Source organism: Sciurus vulgaris (genome assembly GCF_902686455.1).
Source record: "Sciurus vulgaris genome assembly, chromosome: 9".
NCBI classification, from domain to species: Eukaryota; Metazoa; Chordata; class Mammalia; order Rodentia; family Sciuridae; genus Sciurus; species Sciurus vulgaris.
Window position 1 is genome coordinate 46,545,200 of NC_136469.1, and position 25,511 is coordinate 46,570,710.

The 25,511-nt window shown below is 35.6% G+C and overlaps 1 protein-coding gene across 16 annotated transcripts in view; it reads left to right on the top strand.

Annotated features, from left to right (window-relative positions):
• The window catches only part of CAMK2D (calcium/calmodulin dependent protein kinase II delta), a 338,382-nt gene extending 313,464 nt beyond the window's left edge, over positions 1-24,918 (top strand). For 9 of the 16 annotated variants that reach the window (XM_079154649.1, XM_079154635.1, XM_079154644.1 and 6 more), the window contains 5 exons: positions 12,746-12,821; positions 17,629-17,723; positions 19,808-20,036; positions 21,560-21,655; positions 22,810-24,918. In XM_079154649.1, the coding sequence (XP_079010775.1) occupies positions 12,746-12,821; positions 17,629-17,723; positions 19,808-20,036; positions 21,560-21,626 (467 nt within the window). In that variant the 3' untranslated portion in view covers positions 21,627-21,655; positions 22,810-24,918. Of the gene's footprint in view, positions 1-12,745; positions 12,822-17,628; positions 17,724-19,807; positions 20,081-21,559; positions 21,656-22,809 lie in introns of all 16 variants that reach the window. The other 7 variants (XM_079154639.1, XM_079154647.1, XM_079154638.1 and 4 more) reach the window with 2 other exon arrangements.
• The last annotated feature ends 593 nt before the right edge of the window (positions 24,919-25,511 follow it).

The window sequence follows — 25,511 nt, forward strand, 5'->3', positions numbered from 1 at the left end:
AGTGTAAGCACATAAGATAACATATTTAAGAATCTGTTCAAGAAACAGAAGTTCTTTATTCATCAACTTTCCAAGAGAAGAGACACCTAAGAAGGAACTTATTAATACTCCTTAAATATATATTGAAGCAAGTGTTAGTAAAAGTGAAATGTTGTGCTTACCTGTTACAAAGAATCAAACAAACAAAAACATTCTGTGGGAAAGAATATAAATACCTACACCTGAGTTAATATCATTAGAATCTTCTAGAGGTTCCTAGCATGAGCAATGTTGTTAAGTTATTGAAGAGCTCCCTACTACGGTTGCTTAAATTAGATTCATTTGTCTTTGGTGGTGCATGGTTGTACTGTGTTTGTGCTAATACTAGAGACAACCTGTGACAGCATCCCCAGTTGCCCTCCTCCTCGGCATTCACATGGAGTCATTATCTCCACATTATCTCAAAATTGTTTTCTATGGAAGATTCTTACTATTTGTCTTACTCTTGGTTAACATAATACAGATGTAAATTTTCTAAGTGTGGGATTCCAATTATTCATCAAATAATCTGAATGGTGTCTGATGAATGCTCGTCTTTTGAGTTCAACAGATAAACAATATATCCATACTATAAATATCTATCTACTATGTTATATTTTATAATAACTTGGTAATTTATGTTGTTAGGGTAAATGATAATAAGAGGAATAATATGTTGTTATTTCTGAAAAATATGGTTAATAAATTTAATTTGGACTGAAGTTACATTGGTCAAACCCGTAACATCTTTTCTGGGCCTATGAAATTTGACCAAGGTAAAATTAACACTTTCTTTTTCTTTTTCTTTTTTCCCCCCTTTTTGCAATACTGGAATTAAACCCCTCGCCTTTCACATGTTGCTGGGTAAATGCTCTACCACTAAGCAACTGCCCAATCCGTTTTTATTTTATTTTGAGAGAGGCTTTTGCTACATTGCCAAGGCTAGCCTTGAGTTTGAGATCCTCCTGCCTCAGCCTCCAGAGTAGCTGGGATTACAGGTGTGTGCCACTGTACCCAGCTTAAAGTAATTTTTTAAACTGAATTAAAACAAAATATCCCAAAGTTAAACTGGTTGTATAGTGCCATTATGAGATATCATTAAGACTTGTTTAGGAAGCTTTAGTTTGATAGCATATTTTCATCTTTCTAATGAAGCTTTGAAAAGTATAGTAACAGTAAAGAAATGACTCTTGGTCCTAGGAGTCTTATCACTGCTGTCTGTTACATGCATAGGAACACTGAAAGAATTACAGGAATTCACATTGCTTTGAGTGCATGTTTGTGTATCTGTCTGTCTGTCTGTGTCTATGTGATGAAAATTGAAAGTAAGAATAATTTTTCTCTAAACCTATGTCTTAGAAGTTGTGAAAGACCATTGTAATTTATCCAGACTGCATTTTTGCCTTTGCAATTCAATGGGCCAACATCTCAAAGCTTCAGTAATTGTCAACATTGACCATATAGGTACATACATTACATTGTGTTCTATCCTTTGGCTCTGCAGTGCCAAACAAATCTGTTATACTGTTGACTTATCAAGACAGTCCCTCATTTTTCTATAATTTGGAAACTAACAATAAATTCCTTAATTTATTTGCTTATGAACTTTTTTCACTCCTCATTCATTATCAATTATAGATGCTCTATTACTTTTAAAGAATGCATTGGGGATACTGAATTCTACCATATATTTTGTAAGTTGACCTTTCTGCTTTCCACTTCAGTGGACCTGATCTGCTCTTGCAGATTCTCATTCAATGACTCTGGAAGCTGTAGATTGAATAATGATGGGCTTTGTAATGAAAATATAAGCTACTATTTTTGCAGCAGCTTAAAATAAGAATTAACTAGAAAATATGAGCATGCAATGACAAGAGATGCTCAGCATATTCCTGGGTAGTGACAGACTCTTGTGTTACTTTGGCAATCTCTTAAAGGAGAATAAGTCATTAAAATTAGTTAAGGGGAACTATTTAACACTTTAAAAATTGAAATGGTATTCTTACAATTGAAATATCATACAATGTTAGGTGTTAATATTGCTTGACTTAAACCTCGCTGAGGAAACATTGGGGTGAGAAATGTTGAAATATGACCAAGAACCTTTGCTAACCTGGATACAAGGGGGAAAAAGTCTTTCAAAATAGATGGAGTTGGGCACAGTGGTGTGTGCCCATAGTCCTAGCTTCTCAGGAAACTGAGGCAGGAGGATCAGTTCAAGTCACTGTGTAACATAACAAGACCCTGACTTAAAAATAAAGGAAAGAAAATAAATAAATATCAGATAGAGATCAATAAATATGAAGGCAATAACATTTTTTAATTCTCCTACTATAGACAGCTTTGTTCTTTTTCAAAAGAAGCAAATCTAAGGACACCGCACATGACACTTTAATTAATACTATGGATTTTTGTTTGTTTGGTTTGGTTGGTTGGTTGATTGTTTTGTATTGTTTTGTTTTTTGCAAAACTAACAAAGGCATATGATATTATGATATTCATGTAGAGAGAAGGGATGCCCTCCAGCTCTTCCTGCAATCTTGATCTCTCAAACCAAGAGAGCATTCACAAATCACAAATCACAGTTGAATGATTCAGGAAAGTATGGCTATAAGTAAATATACCCATGAATTTATTGAATTCTCTTTTTCACTTTCCACAAAGGAATGGAATCAGTTACTAAAAAGAAAGTAAATTATAAGCCAAACAACAGTAATAGAATCATTGAAAATATTAAAACTTGTCAATCATGGCTATACAATATTTTACCCTCCTGGCTATTAATATGAAAAGACAGAACATTAACACTTTGACATTAACTTTTGCCCTGAAAGATGAATACCCTGTTCTGACTAACATTATGTAAACTTTTGGGCAGGATTAATTGGAAGAATTAATAATAGTATAAAGATTAGGAAAGACTAGATTTTCTTCATGACAGAAAAGGGGAAAAAAGGCAAAAAAAAAAAAACTTTCTAAATAATTAAAAAAATCTAAGCCTCATTGACTCTTCTAAGTCTGATGTTTTTCTTTTGCAAAATGACTCTATTGCTTTAACCCTGCAATGGAATCAAGAGGTGCCCTCAGGAATACTTAGAAGCTCTTGTCACACAAGGTTATAAGCATGAATACCAGGAGACTACAATTTGTAATCTTAAATCCAAGCAGATGGGGTGGGTCCTGAAATCATTTTCTTAAAATCGTCTTCTACCATGTCATCAGCTCTTAACTGGAAGTGGCACCACACCTAACTGATTCATGGAACATCTTAATACTTAAAATACTCAATGGTATTCACAATGCTGTACTATTTTCAGCATATACAAATCAGCTGGGGGTAGCAGAAGTTACCCAATTACTTTAATGTGGCTGGACTGGATTCCTTTATATTAGCAAATGTTCTGTGTAACCATGAATAGATTATTCAGAACATAAAATATTTAAGTCATTTTTCTATGAAAATCTTTATAACATACTTTTAAATAGTAAATGTTTTATTTCATCTTCAGATCAAAGGTAATTTTAGGAATAATATGACCATAGTTTGCTGTTAACCCAGTGATATCGTTGAAAACATTTTAAAAATCTAAACCTGTATGCCCTTACACTAAATGATCCATTGCTAGGTATTTCTATTCTTATATATGAGTTAATCATTTATTTTTGGGCCATAACAGGTTAATAGGGCCAAGACTAATAGCATTTCTCCCTCCCCCAATTAACTAGCATTTATACTTTTACATCACACTGTATCATAAAGCAAAGTGCAAAGATAGTTTGAAGAATTTTTAATTTTTTTTTAATCTTGAAATCCTTGAATAATTAAAGGGATGAATAGTTAGTATTATTGAATAGGTGACTTCTGGATAAATGAGTTTTATAGTAATTTCTTGAAAGCATTCTTGTATATAAATTTGGCAATTGCAAGGTCTTATACTTGACTAAATATCATAGGTTATTGAACCAAACAATGAAAGAGTTTTTGATAGATGTGATTTTAAAAGTTAAAATAATGGAAATTACCCAATGTAAAGAACTAGTGAAGTAAAAATAAATTCACTAAGAAAAAAAGGTGCTAATTGCAGAGGGACTACTAAGCATAACTGAGTTGATAGCCACTTTTTCCTCTAAAATTACAGCACGAAAATGATCCTAATTTGTGTATTTGCCTAAGATACGTATTCCCAAAGGATTTTTGTTGTTGTTAATGGCAGCAGGGAAAGATAATAAAGCCAGGGGACACCCAGTTGTGTCAAACTGGTATAATAATTAATTACAACCCTGGCACAATAATTAAGTAGTCACATTGCCAGAGTAAGTTCAAAGGCATTTAGGTGGTTTGTCTAAGTTTATGATCTCAAAATATTGAATTAAGCATGGTGGGCTGGAAAGAAACATAGATCAGTGAACTAAACAGCAGAAGAGAACCTTGGCCAAATAAAACTCCAACCCTGGCTTAGCTTCCAGATTTGCTGGATGACTTGAGCAAGTCACTTAACCTTCTTGTCCTTCAAGTGTCTGACAGCCAAGTAATAAATTACCTCTGGGAAATGGAGAAAGAAGTTAAATTAAATAGAACTATGCATGTTGAGAAAGAGAAACAAAATTGTTGACACTCAAAACACCCTGAACAACTATTTTAACTGTGCAAATTTTGCTCTTCAGTAATCTTTTTACTTGGTACTGGGGATTGATCACCCAGGGATGCCTTACCATTGAACTATAGCCACAGTCCTTTTTTTCTTTTTTATTTAGAGACAGGATCTCACTAAGTTGCTCAGACTTGTGATTCCCTTGCTTCAGTCTGCTCAGTTGCTGGAATGACAGGCTGTGCCAACATGCCCAACTTGAATAAATAATCTTTTTTTATTTGTTCTTTTTAGACATACATGACAGTAGAATGTATTTTGACATATTATGCATGCATAGAGTATAACTTCCCATTCTTGTGATTGTACATGATGTGGAACTACACTGGTCATGTATTCATATATGGACAAAGGAAAGTTATGTCCAGTTCATTCTACTGTCTTTCTTATTCCCATTAGACAGTTCATTTGTCTAATCCAATGAACTTCTACCCACCACACACTTATTATGTGCTAGCATCTACATATCAAAGAGAACTTAAATAAATAATCTTTAGGAATAGTTCACTGAAAGATTTCAACAGCTAACACTCGGTCAACATCCTTGTCCAAATCAGTTTGCAAGTATAAATTCTGTTCATTTCCTAGTCCAAGGAAATGAACACAGTAGGTAGTTAGACTCCTGAATAGGGTTTATCAAGTCATTTCATCTCTACAAACTGATTCATCTGAAATTGAAACAAATGCAAAGTTCAAGCTCAACTAACTAGAATGTTTCATTGCACTCAGCTATCCTAAAAAGACAATAAATATAAACTTAAACTTAAAATCCATACTTTATCTTACTTGATGTTTGTGGATTAAGTCTACTATTATTCCTTTATCTAAAATATGACAGGCTCATATGTTGTGGCCATTCTGCCAACTTTGATGTCTTCAAGATCCATGACTCTTTTCAGTTAATGGAGTCACATCCAGACTGCTGGGACACATCATCATCATCTACTTATTTGTAATTTATCTAATGTTCTAAAATATACTCTTTATATGAATTGCCCACCATGTATTTACTTATTCATACATATGTTCATTTGTAGACATTGACTTACTACTTGGTGTTCGAGGTACAAAATGGTCAAATCCTTCTCAGATATGTGAATGTCCCATGATAATGCAGTAAGGTCACAGTGAGAAAAAAAACAACTGAGTCTGGAACCATCAGGGAGAACAATACAGAGGCGTAACATTTGAGCAGGGAATTGGAGATTTCCAGATAGAACAATCTGTGGGAAGAATGATACAGAGTAATCAGAGGCAAGCCTAGTTAAAGAAATGTGAGCCCCAGAGTACAGAAAAAGGTTATGTGGGAGCCCCAGAGTACAGAAAGTGTCAGGGGATGAAGTTGGAAAAATAGAGAAGGAAGATCTTTAAAACAAACCAAAAAAGTTTGAGCATTGGCTTCTAGATAAAACAGAAGCATCACTGAAAACCTTAGAGGAAATAGGAGGATATTGCCAGCTCTGCTTTATGAAGACATGATTGTATAACAATGAGGGATAGGACAAGAACTGGGGAAGGTAGCTCAGTAGTAGGGTACTTGCCTAGCATGTGTGAAGCCCTGGGTTCAATCATTCCAGTACTGGGAAAAAAAAAAAAAAAAGTAGAATAGACTGATGTTCTTGAAGACCTATTGGAGCAGGAAGGCCTAGGAACTTCTGAGAGTCTGAATCAGAGCAGTGACAATGGGCCTAGAGAGAAAGAAATGTCTCTGAAAAAGATCTGGAGCTAGTGATCCACTGTACATGAACCTGAAAGGAAAGAGGCATTCGAGTTTTGGTGTGGTCAACTGGGTAGATCATGATGTTATTGCCCATGATGAGAAATGGAAGAGAAGCAGCAGGTTTTGTGAGGAAGATCAATGCCAGGCCAACTGGAAATGTCTAGAATGTAGTTAGAAATATGAACATGGAGCCTGGAATGGTTTAAAGTCTCAGTGACAGAGATTTGGCAGTCTCAGCATGTGGTCAGAGCCAGAAGAGTAAATGAGATTGCCAAGGGCAAGCAAATGAAATAGTGAGGAGACTGAGAATGTACCCTGGGAAACATCATCATAAGTGCCAAAGAAAAATAATGACTCATGGATGATTGCATACGGGGTACAAAGGAAAACAGGAGAGTCCAGAAGAAACCCAGGCTTTTAATCTGGGAGACTGGTAAATTATAGTTCCATTAGTTAAAACAAGAAAATCAGGAAGAAAAAGGAGTTTGATGATCAATTTTAGACAAGTTGAAAAAATTATTTTCTTTCCTTACCATATTTATGTTATGTTACATTATACCTAAACTGTTTCCAAAGTTTTAAATATTTATTTATTTATCCGTGTATTTATTTTTGATCCAGAGGAGAACTTCTGTGAGATAAGCATGAGCTCTATCACTATGCTACACCCAATCCCAGTTTTATATTTTTCAAAGTCTGTCTGTCCATCACCAAATAATGTAGTATCAGTTATTGAAAAGGCCATGGGACGGGAATTAGAAACCAATTGAATTTTTTCTGGACTCACTATTCATTGAGGTATTTATTGAACATTTTGTCTGTGCCACATACTATATTAGATATTAGATACTATATTAGATATTAGATATATATTAGATGCTGGTGTCATGGTGGTGTAATATTTGCCCCCTACAAAGTAATAGAGAAAACAAATTAATGGGATATACACAACAAACCCAAAAGGACAAATGTACTAGTGCTTTTAAAAAGCAAATATAGAATATGTGTGAATTTATAACAGCCTAGGACCTGACCTAACATGAAGGGCAGGGAAGGTTTTTTTGAGGAAATAATAATTGAGAACTGATTTGAAAAATAAATAAATAAAAGCAAGGAGATGTTACAACATATATGCGGTGCTGGTAATAGAAGGAAACATGGCTATTTTGAATTGCTAAAAGAAGGCAGCATGGGCCAAGCAGAGAGAATAAAGTAAAACAGTATTTGAATGGGTCTAGTAAGATGAGCAAGATCTAGATATTGTAAGGTTTTGTTATTTGTCTTTAGACACTTATACCAAGAACAATGATAAGACTTGAGAAAAATTCATATATAAGGTTATCAGAAAGATATGCTTAAAAATAGATGTGACTCCATTATAGAGAACAGAATGATGAAGAGAAGTGGTTATAGAAGCATCATGTAGGAAGGCCATTACAGGGCCTGGACAGAAATGAGGGATCCTTGTACTCAGAGTGGTGGTGGAGGAGAGAAGTGGATTGATATCTAAGACATGTAAAAGGCAAAAGCAATGGAACTTGATGGATTGAATAGGAGTGGTGGGATGGAGGTTCCAAGACAACTCCCAGGCATCTTTCTTGCCCATGCATCTAAGTGGATAATCTTGCTATTCACTCCAACGAAGATCCATGGAGGAGCAAGGTTTGTGATGGTGGAAGTTGATAAGCTTAACTGAGGTAGTTAGATGTCAGGTGTATTTGAGATATCCAGTCAGAGATTCCAAAATTGGCCTTAACCCACAGATCTGGAGGAGAGATCTAGGAAGGAAACCACAACTGGGAGTCATTGGGAATGTTAAATTAAAATGACAGGAGGCCTTTCGGTTTTTGTTATTGTTTGTTTTGTTTTGCTGTTTGGGACTAAGTTCCCACACTGAGTCCCAACAGACCAAGTTGAAAGTCAGATGGAATGCTAAAGTTCCATGTCACCAAGGTGAAATTAAACTGTTCATCTGACCTTTCTAGAAATCAGGATTAGAGAGAGAATAGCAAAATTTCCTCAACAGTCCAGATTCTGTTGGTCTAACAATGAGATTCCCTCTGTTTTAATCCTTAAAAAGAAGGTGACCTAAAGTAACCTGATGCTAACCAACCAGATATTTCTCTGTTCTGTCTCCTTGTCCCCACGATACAAGGAAAGTAACATCAAAACAACCCATCCAGTTTTTGTTTCTCTTTGTTCAGTCCTTTTCTATCTATTAAACCAACCTCCTCTGCTAAGCTCACTGGAAATCTTCTTCTGGTTTAAGGACTGAAGTGTTGCCTGGTTCTAGAATTGAAAATATAGCCAATTAAGATCTTTAATTTGTTGTAATTTTGTCTTTTGACAAAATATACATGGCACTTTAAAACGCAGATGTTGATAGGACCCCAAGAATGCAGTGTGAGGTGACAGGAAGTCCTCAAATTCAGCTTTTAAAAGAAATTGAGCCAGTGAGGTGGCACAGGCCTCTAATCCCTGCTAACTGGGAGGCTGAAGCTTGAGGATCACAAGTTTGAGAGCCACCTCAGCAATTTAACCAGATCTCAAAATAAAAAAAAAAAAAAAAAAAAAAAAGAAAAGAAATGGAAACACGTAAAGTCATTTGCCAAGGAAGATAACTTGGCAAATGAGAATAAAAATGATAAAAGCAGAAGAAGGACTGGGAAAATAGCTCAATAGTTCTTGGGCCCAAAACAGTTGGGGATAAAATAAGCAGGAGAGTCAAGTACAAGGAGAGCCTTGTAAGAGGAAGAGACATCAGAATTTTAAGTCCTTGGGCAGTGCCTGTGACTACTGTCCTTTCTGTCAAATCTGATATTTGAAGAAATGTTGAAATCTGTAAATAGGGGCTGGGGATGTAGCTCGCAGTGAGGCCCTGGATTTCATCCTCAGTTGCACCCTCCCCTCAAAAAAGAAAAGAAAAATCTATAGGTGGTTATATTACATAATTTTTCTCAGTTGTGGGTTGTTCTCCCCCCCACCTCAAAGTCTGGGATCATTCATGTTCTTATCTTACTGTCACTTCTCCTTAGGAGAGTTTTTTAAAAAAGTCCCCCAAATATGAATTTGAATGGGAAGAGCTACCCAATTCTTTAGTGTGCTTGCATGGGTAATAACTGCACTCAGAATCTGGAACCTCCCTCCCACTTGCTTTTCTCTCCTCCCTTTCCCCAACCTGGAAAACCCCAGAAAGGGCTTTGGGACCTATGGCTATGAGCATGAGCACCTCAATTCTAGAAATAAAACTACTGAGTAATCAGCTCCCTGTGGTTAAATGGCCAGCCATGGGATGGAAGAAGCACCTGACGTTCAGGAATGCGTTAATGGTGCACTCTTCCCTCATCTTGGGACGAGTAGTGACACATCCCAAGCTCTTCCCACTTTGACTTCTGCAGTGGTCATGACTCATCTTCAGGAAGAGGGAAGGTCAGAGGAGAGTGGACACTCCCCACAGAGCCTAGCTAGCCAGGCATATGTCCAGTGACTGTCCCTCCGCCTCCCTACTGATGAGAGGAAAGCTAGCTAGCCCCACCCCTCCCTCTTCCTCCAGGCCAGACGCTGGGCTTGTGGCAACAGTTCCAACCACAAGCTGAGTACTATATACAAATGATTCATTTCCAGCCTTCTGCTTTCCTTTAAAAGAGTCAGCTGTCATGTGCCCTCCGTGACTCACTGAAGCTCCTTTGCCCCAGGGAAATAAGCACTCTAAAGATTCCTGAGTCCCAGGCCCTTCCTAAGCCAAGAGAGTCACGTTGCTCTTGTGATGATACAGCACAGAAGCATCTGGGCTAATTCCCATTTGCCGTTCTGCCGGCCAAAGCACCATTGTTTCTGAGCATAAGAACTAGAAGAGAAGACAGTGTGTTGCTTTTTATTATGCAGGACAAGACTGAGGTCCAGTTGTGGCATGCAAAAACTGGAGAGCAAATGAGTATTTGCACAGTGGTTCAGACAGTGAGAGATGGCTGATGTTTCTGATTCCATTCTGTTCTCACAAGGGAACACAGAGATGTTCAGAAACTTTAGGAAGTATTCTTGAGCTTTTCAAACTCAGTACACTGAGTCTCACCCAATGAAAGTTTGCAGATGACATCTTTTCTCTCTCCCCTTCTTTCCCTCTTTATTTTATTTTTGTTGGTTATAAAGGACTGACATTGTTTTCAAACTAGTTTTCCAGTCAGCCACAGAGCATAGTTAAAACATCTGTTAGTTACCAATGAGGCTTTCCTATAAGAAGATGCTCTGGTAAGCACATTTTGGAATCTAGTTTTCTGAACTCCTCCTCATAGATGTCCTTTATATTTCAGAATCAGGTCAACTGCTGTGAGCCTTTGCCAGAGCTTCATACTGTTGAGGCCACCGACAGATGAATCACCTATTGCCTAACTAAATTATTGAGCTAGAATGTGTCACTGACAGCACCCCTATTTCAGGTTTATCCCGGCTACTACTTCTGTCACTTTGTTTTGAGGATGGATATATTATTGATATTCACCAAATGAACAAAGGCATTGAATGGTTTATTTTATATTTATGAAAGGGAATTAGGCAACGGAGGATGAATTCTAACCTACATGGTGATATTTTAATATTATAGACCTTTACATTGCTATGTACACCATTTTATGGCCAAATATAATGATCACATTCTACAAGAGAGTCTATTACTTAATTTGTTATGAGGTCGTTTCATTTACTCTCAGTGGAGTCAAGTTAGGTTTATAGAATATTTATTTTTAAATATGGAAAGTTATCACTGGGTTAACCTGGAGTTTCAAAGTTAATTCAAATTTTTAGGTTTGCACTAAAACCTGAAGATCAGATTCAGAAAAAAATCCAAAATGGTTCTCGTAATGAATAAAGGACTAAAACCAAGGGTCAGTTCTTCCATGATAACAGAAATCTCACTGCCTCACTGAGATAGATTGGAAATAACTTTCTGTGGCACTCTTCCTCTAGTTTATTTTTAGTGCTGTTAAGGGAGAATCACAAAGTTCTTTAAAGAAAGTCAAATTTAAAATTTTACATGCAACTTAAGTAAAAGAACACTGTTTTGAAATTAAGAAAAGGTTATCATTAGTCTGAATTGACCAAATTCACAAACTTATTGAACATCTATTTTATTAAAGACATTAGACAAAGCTTTTCAGGGGATTCTAAGAAATAACCAGGTCTTTGTTCACAGGGGACTTTTAACTAAAAGGACAGGTTACACTATACAAAGTTGAATACCAACTTAAAACAAGTAATAATGTGGTTTAACTAAAGACAATTTTGTCATATACATAATTGCCAAATGAATGTTGCAGGCACCGTAGGCATCCATAAAAAAAGAAAAGAACACTTGAAATCTATGTAATTAGAAAGGAATATAGGTGAGATTTGAGCCAAAATAACTGTTAGTAGTTTTACCAATTGTGGATTAGGAATAGAAACAAATCATATTTGGTGTCAGGTTTGACAGGGGGACTTCCATCTACTCATCTGCCTGCATGTGCGTTATTTCAATTTACAAAACACCATTTATCTAAATATCATAGCCAATCACAGTGTTGCCATCCTCTTTTCTAAGGTTGATTGAGCTAAACAAAAGATGCAAATAATTACATAGAATTGAATGCCACAATGCAAGATATCTTTACTCTGAAGATAGACATATGTTCTTTACTCTGAAGATAGACATATGTTCTTACAGTAATTTTTTTTAATTAACACCTTTCTCTCTCTCTCTCTCTCTCTCTCTCTCTCTCTCTCTCTCTCTCTCTCTCTCTCTCTCTCTCTCTCTCTCTCTTTCTTTCTCCCAGAGGCACTGAGCTACCTCTGAGCTACTAACCTTGCACTGGTGATCCTCCTGCCTCAGCCTTCCAAGTAGCTGGGATTATAGACCTAGGCCACAATGACCAGCTCTACTGTTAACTTTTTAAATGACATATTTGTTCATGATGAACAGGAAAATGCTCACAAATTTAGTCAAATTGACAAAGGTAGTAAAAATTAATTTGACCTTCCAGGTGGCTGTTGTTTTCTAACAAACAGAATGCAGTCCTGGGTCCCAAAGGTGAATGCGCCCAGGGATCATCTGACAGTCCTGTTAAATTACAGATTCTGAATCTGTAGGTCTGGAGTGAGATCTGAGAATCTGTGTCTCTAACAGCCCCCAGAAGAGATAAGAGTTGCTAGTCTGTGCACTTCAAGCAACAAGACTGTGGAGAAAGGAACATTCATTCTGTCTTCTCTGAAGGTTATATTATACATGATAATACCCTATTAAGGGAAATAGCAATATTATTAGAGTAATATTTTGTATGGCTTTTGTCCTTTGTTCTCACCCAATGCTATATGTTTTTGCCTTTAGCACGAAAGCAAGAGATTATCAAGGTTACTGAACAACTGATTGAAGCCATCAATAACGGGGACTTCGAAGCTTACACGTGAGTAGAGACACATTTATTTTGCTTTCATACATATGGAAAATGTTCTTTCAATGCAATGGTTTCCTTTAACATATCTGCATCCATGTATATTTCACCCCAGATTTGATATGGCATAAATAGTTTTATTTCAAATTAATGATGAAGGGCCCTCAGAAGAAAAATAAATGTATTTAGGATTTCACAGAGATGACCGAACTTTCAAGGACTGGAGATTTCTGTGCAGATGCACAGATGTGTAACTGTAACCATATGAGCAAAGGGCATGCAGGCAGAGCAGTCCATTTGGGCACAGACACAAAAACAGGAAAGCACAGAAAATGTGCATTTGGGGTGAAGAAATACTTTCTCTTGCAGTTCTGCAAAGGGACAGGGACAAAGAGATTAAATAGCTACATCAGGTAGCCTTCTCCCTCTTCAATCAGTGCAGTTCAGCTTTCCCAATCAACATTTCTTCCATGTGTTTGTCTCTTAAAAGAAATTTTATTTGAACAAAAGATTCTAATGCTTTATATAAAGTTTATAAATAAGTGGTTTGTAGCTTATATGAAGGAAGTCACTTTAAGTACAATAAAGCATTCAATTTAAATAGGGCATGAATATTTATTGCACAATGTATGTGAATCCATAAGTTGGCTATCTGGAATAAAAATCTAAGCCTTCTTCCTACTCCATACAACTAAATGAGTTTCACTTCAGTAAAAGAGTTAAATGCAAAAGATATTGCCTCTGATCTCTGGTTACAAAACTCTTTCTAAGCTTAAAACAGGGAAAATAATCATAAATGAGAAGATTAATTTGTTAGTTTATGTAGGTAAATAAAACTTGTATAAAGAGAAAGAATGCTAAGAGACAACAATAAAATTAGAAAAATATTTGCAAGACCTCAAAAATTAGTGTTTTACATTGTATGGAAAAGATTGAAAAACAGGAAAAAAAGATAAAGAACAAGAGCAGACTATCAACACAAACAAAAAGTAAACTAACAAAAGGATGTTCAAGTTCACCAAATAAAAATGTGCAAACCTGAATGCAGATGCATTATCTGACTATCAGATCCATAGGGATACAATCTCTCCTTACAACCAGATAGGCACAAATACTGCAGGATGACAGTGACTTTCCTACACCATACGATGGAGCATAAATGGTTGCAAACATTCAGGCTTGTTGTGTTAAGGGTAGAAGGCATTAGTTGTTATATCCTAGAAAGTTTTTATAAAGGCTCACTTTAAATCCTATAATCCTACTTACAAGAATTTAACATGACATAGATCTTGGTGCTGGGGATTGAACCCAAGGCACTTTACCACTGAACTACATCACCAACCTTTTTAATTTTTTTTAGTTTGAGACAGGTTCTCACTAAGTTGCTTAGCATTTTGCTAAGTTACTGAGACTGACCTCAAACTTGCAATCCTCCTGCCTCGGCCCCCACAGTTGCTGGAATGATAGGCATGTTACACCACCAAGTTTTATTAGATAGATTTTCAATATAAAACATGGTGTAAGATTTATGAACACAGATACACACTGAAGCATATTCGTAATATTGAAAATCTGGGACAACACATAAGTCCAACATTATGGTAACCATTACATAATCTTGAGTATCATTAGTATAGTGGATGTTTATGTAGAGTTTCTAGTGACCTGGCAAAATACTTGAGATGTTTTTGCTGAAAAGAAAAGTAGGATATAAAGGTTCACATACATAATTATTCAAAACTACATAAGAAAAAGCATTAAAAGTGGAGTGAAATGTGTAAAATTACTTTTTTAAAAGAAAAAATAAAGAGGTTGCCTCTGAGAAGTAAAATTACAGGTAGATCTTTTTTTTTCTGCCTCCTCTTTATTTTTTCCAAATTTTATATAAGCATATATTACTTTTTTTTCATTAGTGACAAATAGCTGTGTTAACTTTCCATTACTATAACAAAATACCTGAGATAGTTCACTTTAAAAGAGGAAAACTTCATTTTGGCTCATGGTTTCAGAGATTTCAGTCCATGATCCATTAGTCATGGGGCATAAGCTCCTATTCCTTGGGGCTTGTGGCAGTACAATATATAGTAGCAAGAGCCCATTTATCTTAGGTTGACCAGGAAGCAAAAGAAAGGAAGAAGTAATGCTGGAGTCCCAATATCTCCTTCAAAACCACACCTCTAGTAGCCTAACTTCCTTCCACTAGGCTCCACCTCCTAAAGGTTCTACCACATCCCAGTAGTACCCTGGGTTGGAACTAAGACTTCAACACATGGACCTATGGGGGACATTATAGACTATAGCAATAGGCAAATATAAAATATGGAAGAGAGCAAATGTAAGAACTAAATTAAATCAGGAATGATTCTTATAAATTAAATGTGTGTGTTCATATACATGCCATCACATGTATGTACATTGATATATATATTTTTTTCAATTCTTTAACATGACTAAAAGAATTTTTTTTTTTTTTTTTTACAAAATATAGCTTAGAAGAACACTTTTTATCATCAGACAGTTATCAAACAATTGTTTTTAATTCTCTGCCACAGAACCTTTTCTCTAATTTTTTTTTTTTTTTTTTTTTTTTTTTTTTTTTTTGCTATTATGTGAATCCATAAGTGGCTATCTGGAATAAAAATCTAAGCCTTCTTCTTACTCCATACAACTAAATGAGTTTCACTTCAGTAAAAGAGTTAAATGCAAAAGATATTGCCTCTGATCTCTGGTTACAAAACTTTCTAAGCTTAAAACAGGGAAAATAATCATAAATGAGAAGATTAATTTGTTAGTTTATGTAGGTAACCTTGTTAGACCCATCTGATTCTCCAAATAATAAGAATATTCTTTGTAAAAATAACAACAGTACCAAAAAAAAAAAAAAAAACCCCTTTTTTAATAGCATTCTCCTAAGAAATGGTAAAAAGTTGTGCTTTGTCATTGTTTTTTATTCAGGCACAGAGGATAATTGTAGCCAGGCAAAAATGGAGTATTATCTATTTTCTCAGACCCTTTAAAGTAGGGTATTATAAATAACACAATGCCTGGGAATCACATTGGTTCACTAATTCCTTTGCTTATAGAGGCTTTGGGTCTCATTTTGTACTTTTAGGGATAATCCAATAGCACTTCCATTTGGCAGATTTTGGATGTATTGATAAAACTCTGTCAATTAGTCCATAGAACAACTGTTTATAACACACACACACATGTCAAATGGCAGCTTTGTGAATCTTTTTTAAATCCAAAGTCTTTTAGAAAAGATAGATGATTGAATGATTGTTTGATAGATGAGTTAAAGAGAAAAAAAATAGATTAACAGATTTGCAACTATATGAACTCTTTTGAAGGCTGTGTAGAAAGATTCATCAAAATATAGTGATTCCCAGATGATCTTAGAAATGATGTCAAGTAGTAAGAATTTTGGTTTACTGATATTGTCAACCCAAACTCCTATTTATAGAGGAAATAATAGTCCCTAGCAGAATAAATTCCTGTTACCATAGGAACACTATTCTTTTTTTTTTTCTCCCCACAATTTTGTATCAGTGCATAATAGCTGTACATACTGATGGGATTCACATATTTGTACAAGCACATGATATACAATAAAACAACATAATTTGGCCCAGCATTTTAAATTTATAACAGGAACTTAAAAGATACCTGCCCCACAACCAGCCTCAGACCGAATTTTATAAACTTAGCACCCCCCCACACACACTTTTTTGCGACTTTCCTTACCACACAGGGTAACTGCTGTGATCTCCTACCTTGAAAGTATTCTTTATGAATAGCCAGCTGCACATTCTATGAAGAGTACTGCACTTTGAAGAACTATAGTTTGACATTTAAAACTTGTTTTTCTACTGAATACTTAAGAAATTTGGGCTGGGCATGTAGCTCAATGGTAGAAGACTTGCCTAGCATGTGTGAGGCCCTGGATTCAATCCCCAATAATGTAAAAAAAAAAAAAAAAAACTTAAAGAAATTTTGCTGGGCACAGTAGCACACACCTCAGCTACTCAGAAGGCTGAGGCAGGAGAATCTCAAGTTCAAGGCCAGATTGGATAATTTAGCAAGTCCCTGTCTCAAAATAACATTAAAAGAAAAGAAGAAGGTCTGAGGATGTAGTTCACTAGTAGAGTACCCCTGGGTTCAATCCCCAATTCTGGGGATCTTTTTAAAAAATGAAAAAAAATTTTAAAAGCCTATTATGTGCATTTGAACTGCCTATTAATTTTCTTTTGAAAGTAAACTCTAAACTCAAGCTCAATTAAGCCTTGTGGACATGCCAAGAAGTATACCATGTGATACCTCTTTTTTAAGTCAATTATAATGTAAGTTTTTTGTGTGAATATAGAAGATGTGATTCCATAACAAGTATTCCAAACTATTTAATTTAGAACCAAAGCTGCTTTTATAGGATTTAATATATGTTTTATACTTGAACTATAAGATATGTAAAACATTTGAAGAATAATAAGAGTTAGAAAAAGTGGATAATTCACTTTGGAAATGAAGAAGTAGACATTTTTTAAGAGGAAACACTGCTCTTTACATGAATTAATTAGTTCATCCCTATCAGTGTTCTCTACAAAGTTCCTTTTTAAAATTTGTTTCTCAGCTCACCCTGCCAAGGTCTATGTTAGAAATTTTATATGTTTAGTGACTTTTAGAGGCTCTTTTCTTCACTGACTGATAACTAAGAATGTTTTAGTTAACATAGAACAAAACATGTTTGTTGTTAACACAGAACAACAAAACATATTAGCACATTTATTGATTGACTATTTTAATTTATTTTTTCTTCCTACAGAAAAATCTGTGACCCAGGTCTTACTGCCTTTGAACCTGAAGCTTTGGGTAACTTAGTGGAAGGGATGGACTTTCACCGATTCTACTTTGAAAATGGTACATTTACTCCAAATTTAACAACATGCTTTTTCCAACTTCTCTATGAATTTCTCCCAAATTTGCAAACTCTTTCTTTTCTGCAATAACAAATGCTTTGTCCAGCATCATTTTACAAACACTGTTTGAAAGTGAAAATGTGTATACATACACACAGAGAGAGAGAGAGAGACAGGCAGACAGACAGACAGACAGACAGACAGACAGACTTAAAAGGTTTATTGTATTCTGAAAAACATTTGCCTTTGGATAAAAGGCTTTTTTTTTTTTTTTTTTTGCTCCTCTTTGGTACAGGGATTATCCAACCCAGGGCCTTGTACATGCTACTGAGCTACATCTCCAGCCCTGAATAAAAGACAATTTTGATAAAAATGCACCCATTAGGTCCCAGGGAATGTATAATATACACTGCATAATGTTACAATGAAAAGTATCATTTCAAGGGTTTTAAAACTGTTAATGCATGAAAAAAATGAAACAAACCACAGCACCCAAAATGTTCTGTGTAGAAGAACACTGTCAAGCATATTTGGTGCTTATTTACATAATGAAATGTGAACAAAGATGAGTAATCAGATAAATATTTTCATTCAAATTGCAAGAATTGTAGTGGTCTCAGACCAAATAGCCACATATTAGAGAAAACAACAGATGTTTCTTCTATAGAAATCTCTCAGGCCATCAAAAAATGTGTAAACCTCTTTGGAATTCCCTTTATTCTCCTTTTCCTTAACCCTAATGATATTAGAAGTTATTTTATAGTTTATGGTGCATGCAGTGAATTCATTCTTCTTGCAGTGGGACCTTGTTGATTTAAAAAGGAATCATAGTAATGATTAGAATAATTGAGGATTAGGATAATTAAGCTCACTTTCAGTAATTATAAGCATTGACAAAAGTGTTGGCCTTGACATGGATATTTAAGATGTATTATGAATTGCTTTTTCTTATATGCACTATGCATTTACAAAGAAGTCAAAAGAACTAGGTGACAAATTCACCTGAACAAAGCTTTAGTAAATGTTCTCATATTCTCTGTATTCCAGTGCTCTGATTAACAGCATTTCATATTTCCTCCATCTGACTCTTAATCAACATCATCTCATCAGTAGTAAATGAATCCATTAGCCCATTAATATTTTAACCTATTTCAGTACAACAATGCCTTTTTTATGTTCCATAAACACATCCTTCAAAATGGGATATCATTTTATGTGACTCTAATAGTATTTTGAGAAATATACATATTTTTTTCTGAGACTGAAAAGCAAGTTTCAGTTCAAGCTATTCTAGTGATCAAAGAGAAATACCATCAATAAGTAATGTGCACTAAATCCTAGTGTCTCTTGATAGCTGAACAAATAGAATAGGTAGCTGCTCTCAAGACACCAGAGATGGTAACCTCGAGAGGGTTCCATAAGCAAAAGAAAGATGGTCAGAACCTGACTGCTCGGCTGGTCAACACCGAATTGTGGTTTTTCACTAATTAATCACAGAGAGGTTATCATGGAATGGACTACATTGCATGAAGAAGTACATCCTGAGATGCAGAAACATGCTATGGCCAGCCTTTCTTGGAGACAGTGGTCTCTGTGCTTGATATTTGCTGTTTTCTTGTTCCATGTTCTTTATCATCTAATAAAACAAACTCCACCAGAAGCTATCCTGTGAACTTCCCCAGCAGGTCGTTTACCGAGATGACAGCTGCTGCTCAGAGCACCTGGGCCTGGACTTCTCCACTTATATTCCTATTATGGCTTCTGTTTCTAATCATTTCCCATTATAAATAAATACCTTTTATAGCTTTTTTTTTCCCTATCAATCAAAATTTCTAAAGTAGCTTTCAAATTGCCCATAAAGGGTATCAAAGAAAAAACTGTTTCTCCTTTTGTTCTTTCTTCTTATTCTTTATACTTGAGACAGCACCCAGCACTGGTTTAGTGCAAATAGCCAGATTAATTAATTAATTAACTAAGGAGTAAATAAGTAGCATTTCATTTATTGGTCCCAACTGGAGTTATTACTGGTTTTGGTTTACTTTACATAGACATTAATTGTTTTCTTATTATGTTGTTCTCTTTCAGCTTTGTCCAAAAGCAATAAACCCATCCACACTATTATCCTAAATCCTCATGTACATCTTGTCGGGGATGATGCTGCCTGCATAGCATACATTAGGCTCACACAGTACATGGATGGCAGTGGAATGCCAAAGACAATGCAGTCAGAAGAGACCCGTGTGTGGCACCGCAGGGATGGAAAGTGGCAGAATGTTCATTTTCATCGCTCCGGGTCACCAACAGTACCCATCAAGTAAATATTTCCAGGCTGTCAGCTTCTTTGTTAATATACCCATGGTCAGCTCCTTCTACTTATTCCATTGTTAATAGCATGGCATATGTTATTTAATGCTAGTGGTTGATCACATTGGTGGAAATAAAGGCCTTCATAGGAATGGTCTATAATTCTCTGGAAAAATCAATCAGATGAGCCAATAAAACTTGCCATAAAGCAGTACACCATAGTTTTAGATAGGAATTAGAAACTGCACTATCCAACTGATTTATCATATGGTTAAATCAGGAGGATTCATGTAATAAGGCAAAATACTTGTGACTTCATTTTTCACAATTGGCCAAGGCAGGTGATGTGTTAGGAAAGCATAGGGCAGAGTTTCTAAAATGGCCAGTGAACTATGAGGAGCTTCACTGCCTAGATTACCCCTTGGAGCTCATTAGCTGACTTATAAAACAGTTTTTACCAAGCAAATATCAAGTATTGCAGTGCTTTCTCACCTCTGTTCTACCAGTCAATGATTAGACAAGTATTTATTGCATATCTCTGAGGTGTTTCACCTGTACTAGGTATGTTGTGAGATAAAAGCCATTGCCCTCAAGGAACATACATACTTCAGAAAGTAACTGCAATAAAAAATTATTTATTTTTATAAATAAATAAAATTCTGCAATCACGTTTATAATCAGTTGTGGTAGAATGAGGAGCCCAAGAAGCACACTGCTGTTAACTTTGCATATAAGATAGAATCTTAGACAATGGCTAAAGTGACAAGTGGCATTGGAGATATAGAAACAAAAGAAAGATCAAAGGGAGGATAGTCCTAACAAAAGGAGCATCATGAAGAAAAGTAATGTCAGGATTTGGGCTAATATGGTAGAAGGTTATGGGTGAGGAAGATTGGCTTCAACTGGTGTAAAATTGCAGGAAAAGAGGTTACACTGGCCAAGTGGGACAAGATGAAATCAATAAGGGGAGTTTAAACTAAAGAGATATTTGGTCCACAGCTGATTTCTCGCCAGATTCTCTCACCAGCATCACCTGTTGGTATTTGAGGGTATGGAATGGGAAGTCAAGTCCACACAAACAGCCATTCAACTCACTCCAGAGAATCCATCATGATTTCTTAGTTTGATATATACCACAGTGGTTTTCAAAGGCCTTCTCTATAGCCTCAATAATTATAACATCACTGTTGGATTTTTGCAAAAAAAAAAAAAAAAAAAAAAAAAAAGAATAAACAAAAAAAAAAAAAAAAATTTAAAAAGAAGTAGGTTGAAATTCCAAAAACAATAGGTATGTTGTCAAGAGAAAGACACCAAAGGAATATGAAGATAATGAAGACACCTGTTTTTGTGTGTTTGTGTGTTTTTTACCCCAAAGAGGTACAGCACAAATTGCCAGTTAACATCGAAGGGATTACATTCGTGTGGGACAGGGGCTGGGTTTTTCTGCAATTCCCTTAAGTGTTGATGGGATAGAGCCTATTTAAGAAAACTTCCTTTTATGCCAGGTGGCTTAAATGGGGCTTCTCTTAATAGGCCACCCTGTATTCCAAATGGGAAAGAAAACTTCTCAGGAGGCACCTCTTTGTGGCAAAACATCTAAGGCCTGAAAACCATTCATATATGGGTCCTGTAAGTAGCATCGTGCTCCGGGATACTTTGTGATTGGAGCTAATCTCAGACAGGCTGCATGGCTATTTTTCTTCCCTGGAGGATATTTGTTCTGCATTATATTCAATGAAACACACACAAGGTCTTTGAAAATCCATAACAATGTTGCATGAACTCTCACATCTAACATCCAACCCATTTTAGAACATAACCCTTAATTTTAAAGGTAATAAATGCTGAGAAGGACCTTTTTTCCTATAGTTGTTGGATTGTGTCATTTTAGAATCCTGGAGTTCTCACACCAACAGTTGATTATGTTGGAGTCGATTCAGACAACTCTCAATTATCCGAAGTAATTTTTATTCACCTTTAAAATCCTTTGGTGATTTCCTATTTTCTAGAAGTTGCAATTGCTGTAAAGCTTTTGGCTGAGGTTAACATGTAAATTAGTGTGCTGTGCCTGACTATGATGGTACTTTACCCTGAGAACAGGTTACAAGTGGAAATCAAACTCAAATTTAAGAGGTCCAAAGTAAGTTATTCCAGAGGATAATTGAAAGTTGGCTGTAATTAAATCCATGCCTGTGTTGTTTTTAAAGATGTGTTTCTTACACTTGGATTAGGATCTAGATAAATGTGGTGCTGTTTTGAATATTTTCCCCACTTGAAAACTGAACCTCATCAGAGCTTTTAAGAAATAGTGTTCTCCATGGTTGCTTTAAAGAATGGAATAAAAATAATCATGTTTTCCCATTCTGGTGGCTATATTCCTTGTTAAATTAATATCAGAGTTTAATTTCTCAAAGAGCTAAGACTAATGAAAAAGCTAAGGATGACTGGAACTTCAAGTCTCTTTCAACCAAACAATAATATTAATTTATTAGATTAGTAAATATGAGTGCTCAATTTAGATTTAACAATCTGATGTCTGTGACCCTATGTCTGTGAACAAACAGATAATACTGGTTACTTTCATATTCTTCCTATGTCTTTTTTCTTAACATTGTGTATTTTAATCTTGTAATGATTTGAAGCAAAGATCTTTTATATGCATTGTTTTTAATCTAATCTTTAACTGGGTTATAAACTTGTGGCCTAGGCACATCTGTGGCTAAGCAATTTGATATTTTATGAAACAATGTAATTCAAGTCTTCTTCCCTTTTTCTCCTTGCAGCTAATTATCAACGTGCCACTCTGCATTCTTTGTTCTCAAAGCACCTGGATGGTAACCCTGGGCCGTCCTCTCCTCCTCTTCATGCATGTTTCTGAGTGCATGAAGTTGTGAAGGTCCTACATGTTATGCATACGTGATGCATCATCTTATCATATATTCCTTCCTGTACATTGTTTACACTTCAACGATGGGGATGTTCCATGCAAACTGAAATTACTGTTGGCAACCAATAGGGGGAGGTCAGACAAAAAAAAAAAAAAATCCCAGGATATTCCAAGTACAACTATTCATCAAGTTTCTCTGTTTATGCCAAGACTTAACATAACAGATTTAAAAATTATTGTTCTCTGAATGACAGTTTGTAAGAGAAATGTAAATTTTTTAGAACTCTGTTTTGGCTTGTTTTTTTTTAAAGGCAAAATATATATCTATATCTATAAATATATATATACTTTCAGTTTCTTGGTGTGATCCTGGTTGAAATGGGTGATTTTTCACTGAAAGTTTTGCTGTTGGACAATTAAAGTGGGTTGATATGGGCAAAAATCAATATGCATATAGAAGCAAGAATCAGTTGGTTAGCTGCCATCTAAAGCCATGATGTTTTTAGTCAAAGTGTAAACTGGAAAAATTCACATCATGTATGAGTTTGATCACTTTAGAACATACACTGTTCTGGTGAATTTGCTGAATTGATTTTTGTTTTCCTTTCTCAAATCCGTCCTCTGTTTTCTTCATTTTATCCAATTTCTTTGTTACTTTTGTATGCTTCCTTTTTAATTCTTCTTTTGTTTTACTATTCTTTTTCTTTCTTTTCTTTTTGGATAGCAGTGTGTAAGAATAAAAGTGAAATTTGCAGAATGAGGGTAAAATAAAAATTGAGGTCTTTTGGAGGGAGCTAAACCAGCACTTTTTGATCATCTTCTGGGCCCTCAAAATTTAAAGACTATTAAGTAAAAATGAAGTTTAAATAAATTTAAATAAGCTCTAGTTTGGACTTAGGTATCTCAACTATGTGGGAGGTATTGGAATTGTTAAAACTTAAGACTCCAAGTAAGTCCCTGCTGTAACTACAGTGCATCCTACTAATTAGGACCAATGCCAGGAGAATGGCAAGCTAAGAGCAGATCAGGGTTTTGTGCAAAAGCACTTGTTTCCACCTTGTGAAAGCTAGGGCTCCTCTTGCCTCACCACTAGCTAGTGTTATAAAGTTAGAGAGCTTAGGAATGTTTTCCATTCTCATGAACGTTTTGAACTTGATCTTTGCAACTTGTGCTTTTTAGCCTCTCTCTCGAGTCAGAATATCATTCTCCCCCTCAAAGGAGTTAGGATTTTCCAGTTTAAAACAAAAAGCAAAGGGAAATGTCCTGGTTTTCTTTATGCTTCTCATTTCTCCTTTGTTGATTCGATTCCTGTGAGGCTTTTTCTCTTCCCTGGAAAGCTTTCTAGCGCATGGAATCTCCATCAGCATTATTTTAACCATAGTTACAGTCCTCAGAAGTCTATTTTTAAAGCAGAAGCCAAAAAAAAAAAAAATGGAAAACAACAAAAAACAACCCTCCCTCTTTTCTCTCATTTCACCTTTCTGTGTTCATTACTAATAACCTTAGATATTGTTGCTAGTGGATGTATGGTAGATGGGTTGAAGCTTTTCTGATAATTATTACACAGTTTAAAACAACATATATTTAAAATAAATATATACAGTAAATGTATTGAGCCATGTTAACCTGCCAATGAGATCTGTGAAAAAGTAATGGCCTCATTTTTCCCTTTTTAATTTCTTTTACCTTTTTTGTGAAGCGGCTATACGTGGCATACATGTATTTAAAAAAAAAAAAAAAGTAGGTGTAGAGTGTTTGTTTTTTTACACTTTTAACTTAGCATGTGGTGTTGAAGTATTACCGTAGATCAAGTTTGTCTTCCACACTAAGATGTGAGGAAATTGTGATTTGTTCTCTCCACCACAATTGAATTACACATTTATTATCTTCTATCATTTTGAAACACTGCAGTTTACCATGGGACACTGTATATATTTCTTGCCATAATGGTAAATGACTGATTGATATATTTAAGAGTTAATAAATTTGTGATTTCTGCTGACAACGTGTCAATCTTCTTTCTTGAGGTACTGTCTTTATGTATGCATGGTGATGGCCAGTGTCAGGGGTGGTGTGTCCTACTGTGGTCTTCTTTAAGTACATCACACCTTGTACTTGGTGATAATGGCAAGTACATTATCACTTGGTGATAATGTTTTGTAAACATTTTCTCTGTATACAAAACAATGGTCTCTCCAGGGAAATTTTGTTGAGAACAAAATAGTTAATAGCTAAGGATCCTGAAAACTTCTAGACTTGTGCCCTCTGACTCATTCTTCACCCAGATACTAGGAGGTTCCTTTGTTCCCTCAAATCTGGCCATGGAACACTTCACTGTCATCCTCTCAGGCAAGCACCCTAGCCCCTGCCGCCTCACACATTGAACATGAGTGGAGAGACAAACTCAACTTCTTTCCATTTGCTAAAATGCCACATGCAATCTCCCTCACATCTGTGTTTCTTGCCTAGAATATTTGTCCCCTGCTGATAAACCTGATTCTTACTCATTCCTGAGGGCTCTGTTTGGGGTGTCATCCTCTCCAGCAAACCTCCGGAGGCGCTTTCTCTCTCGGTGCCTGCATAGGAGTTTGTGTTTAC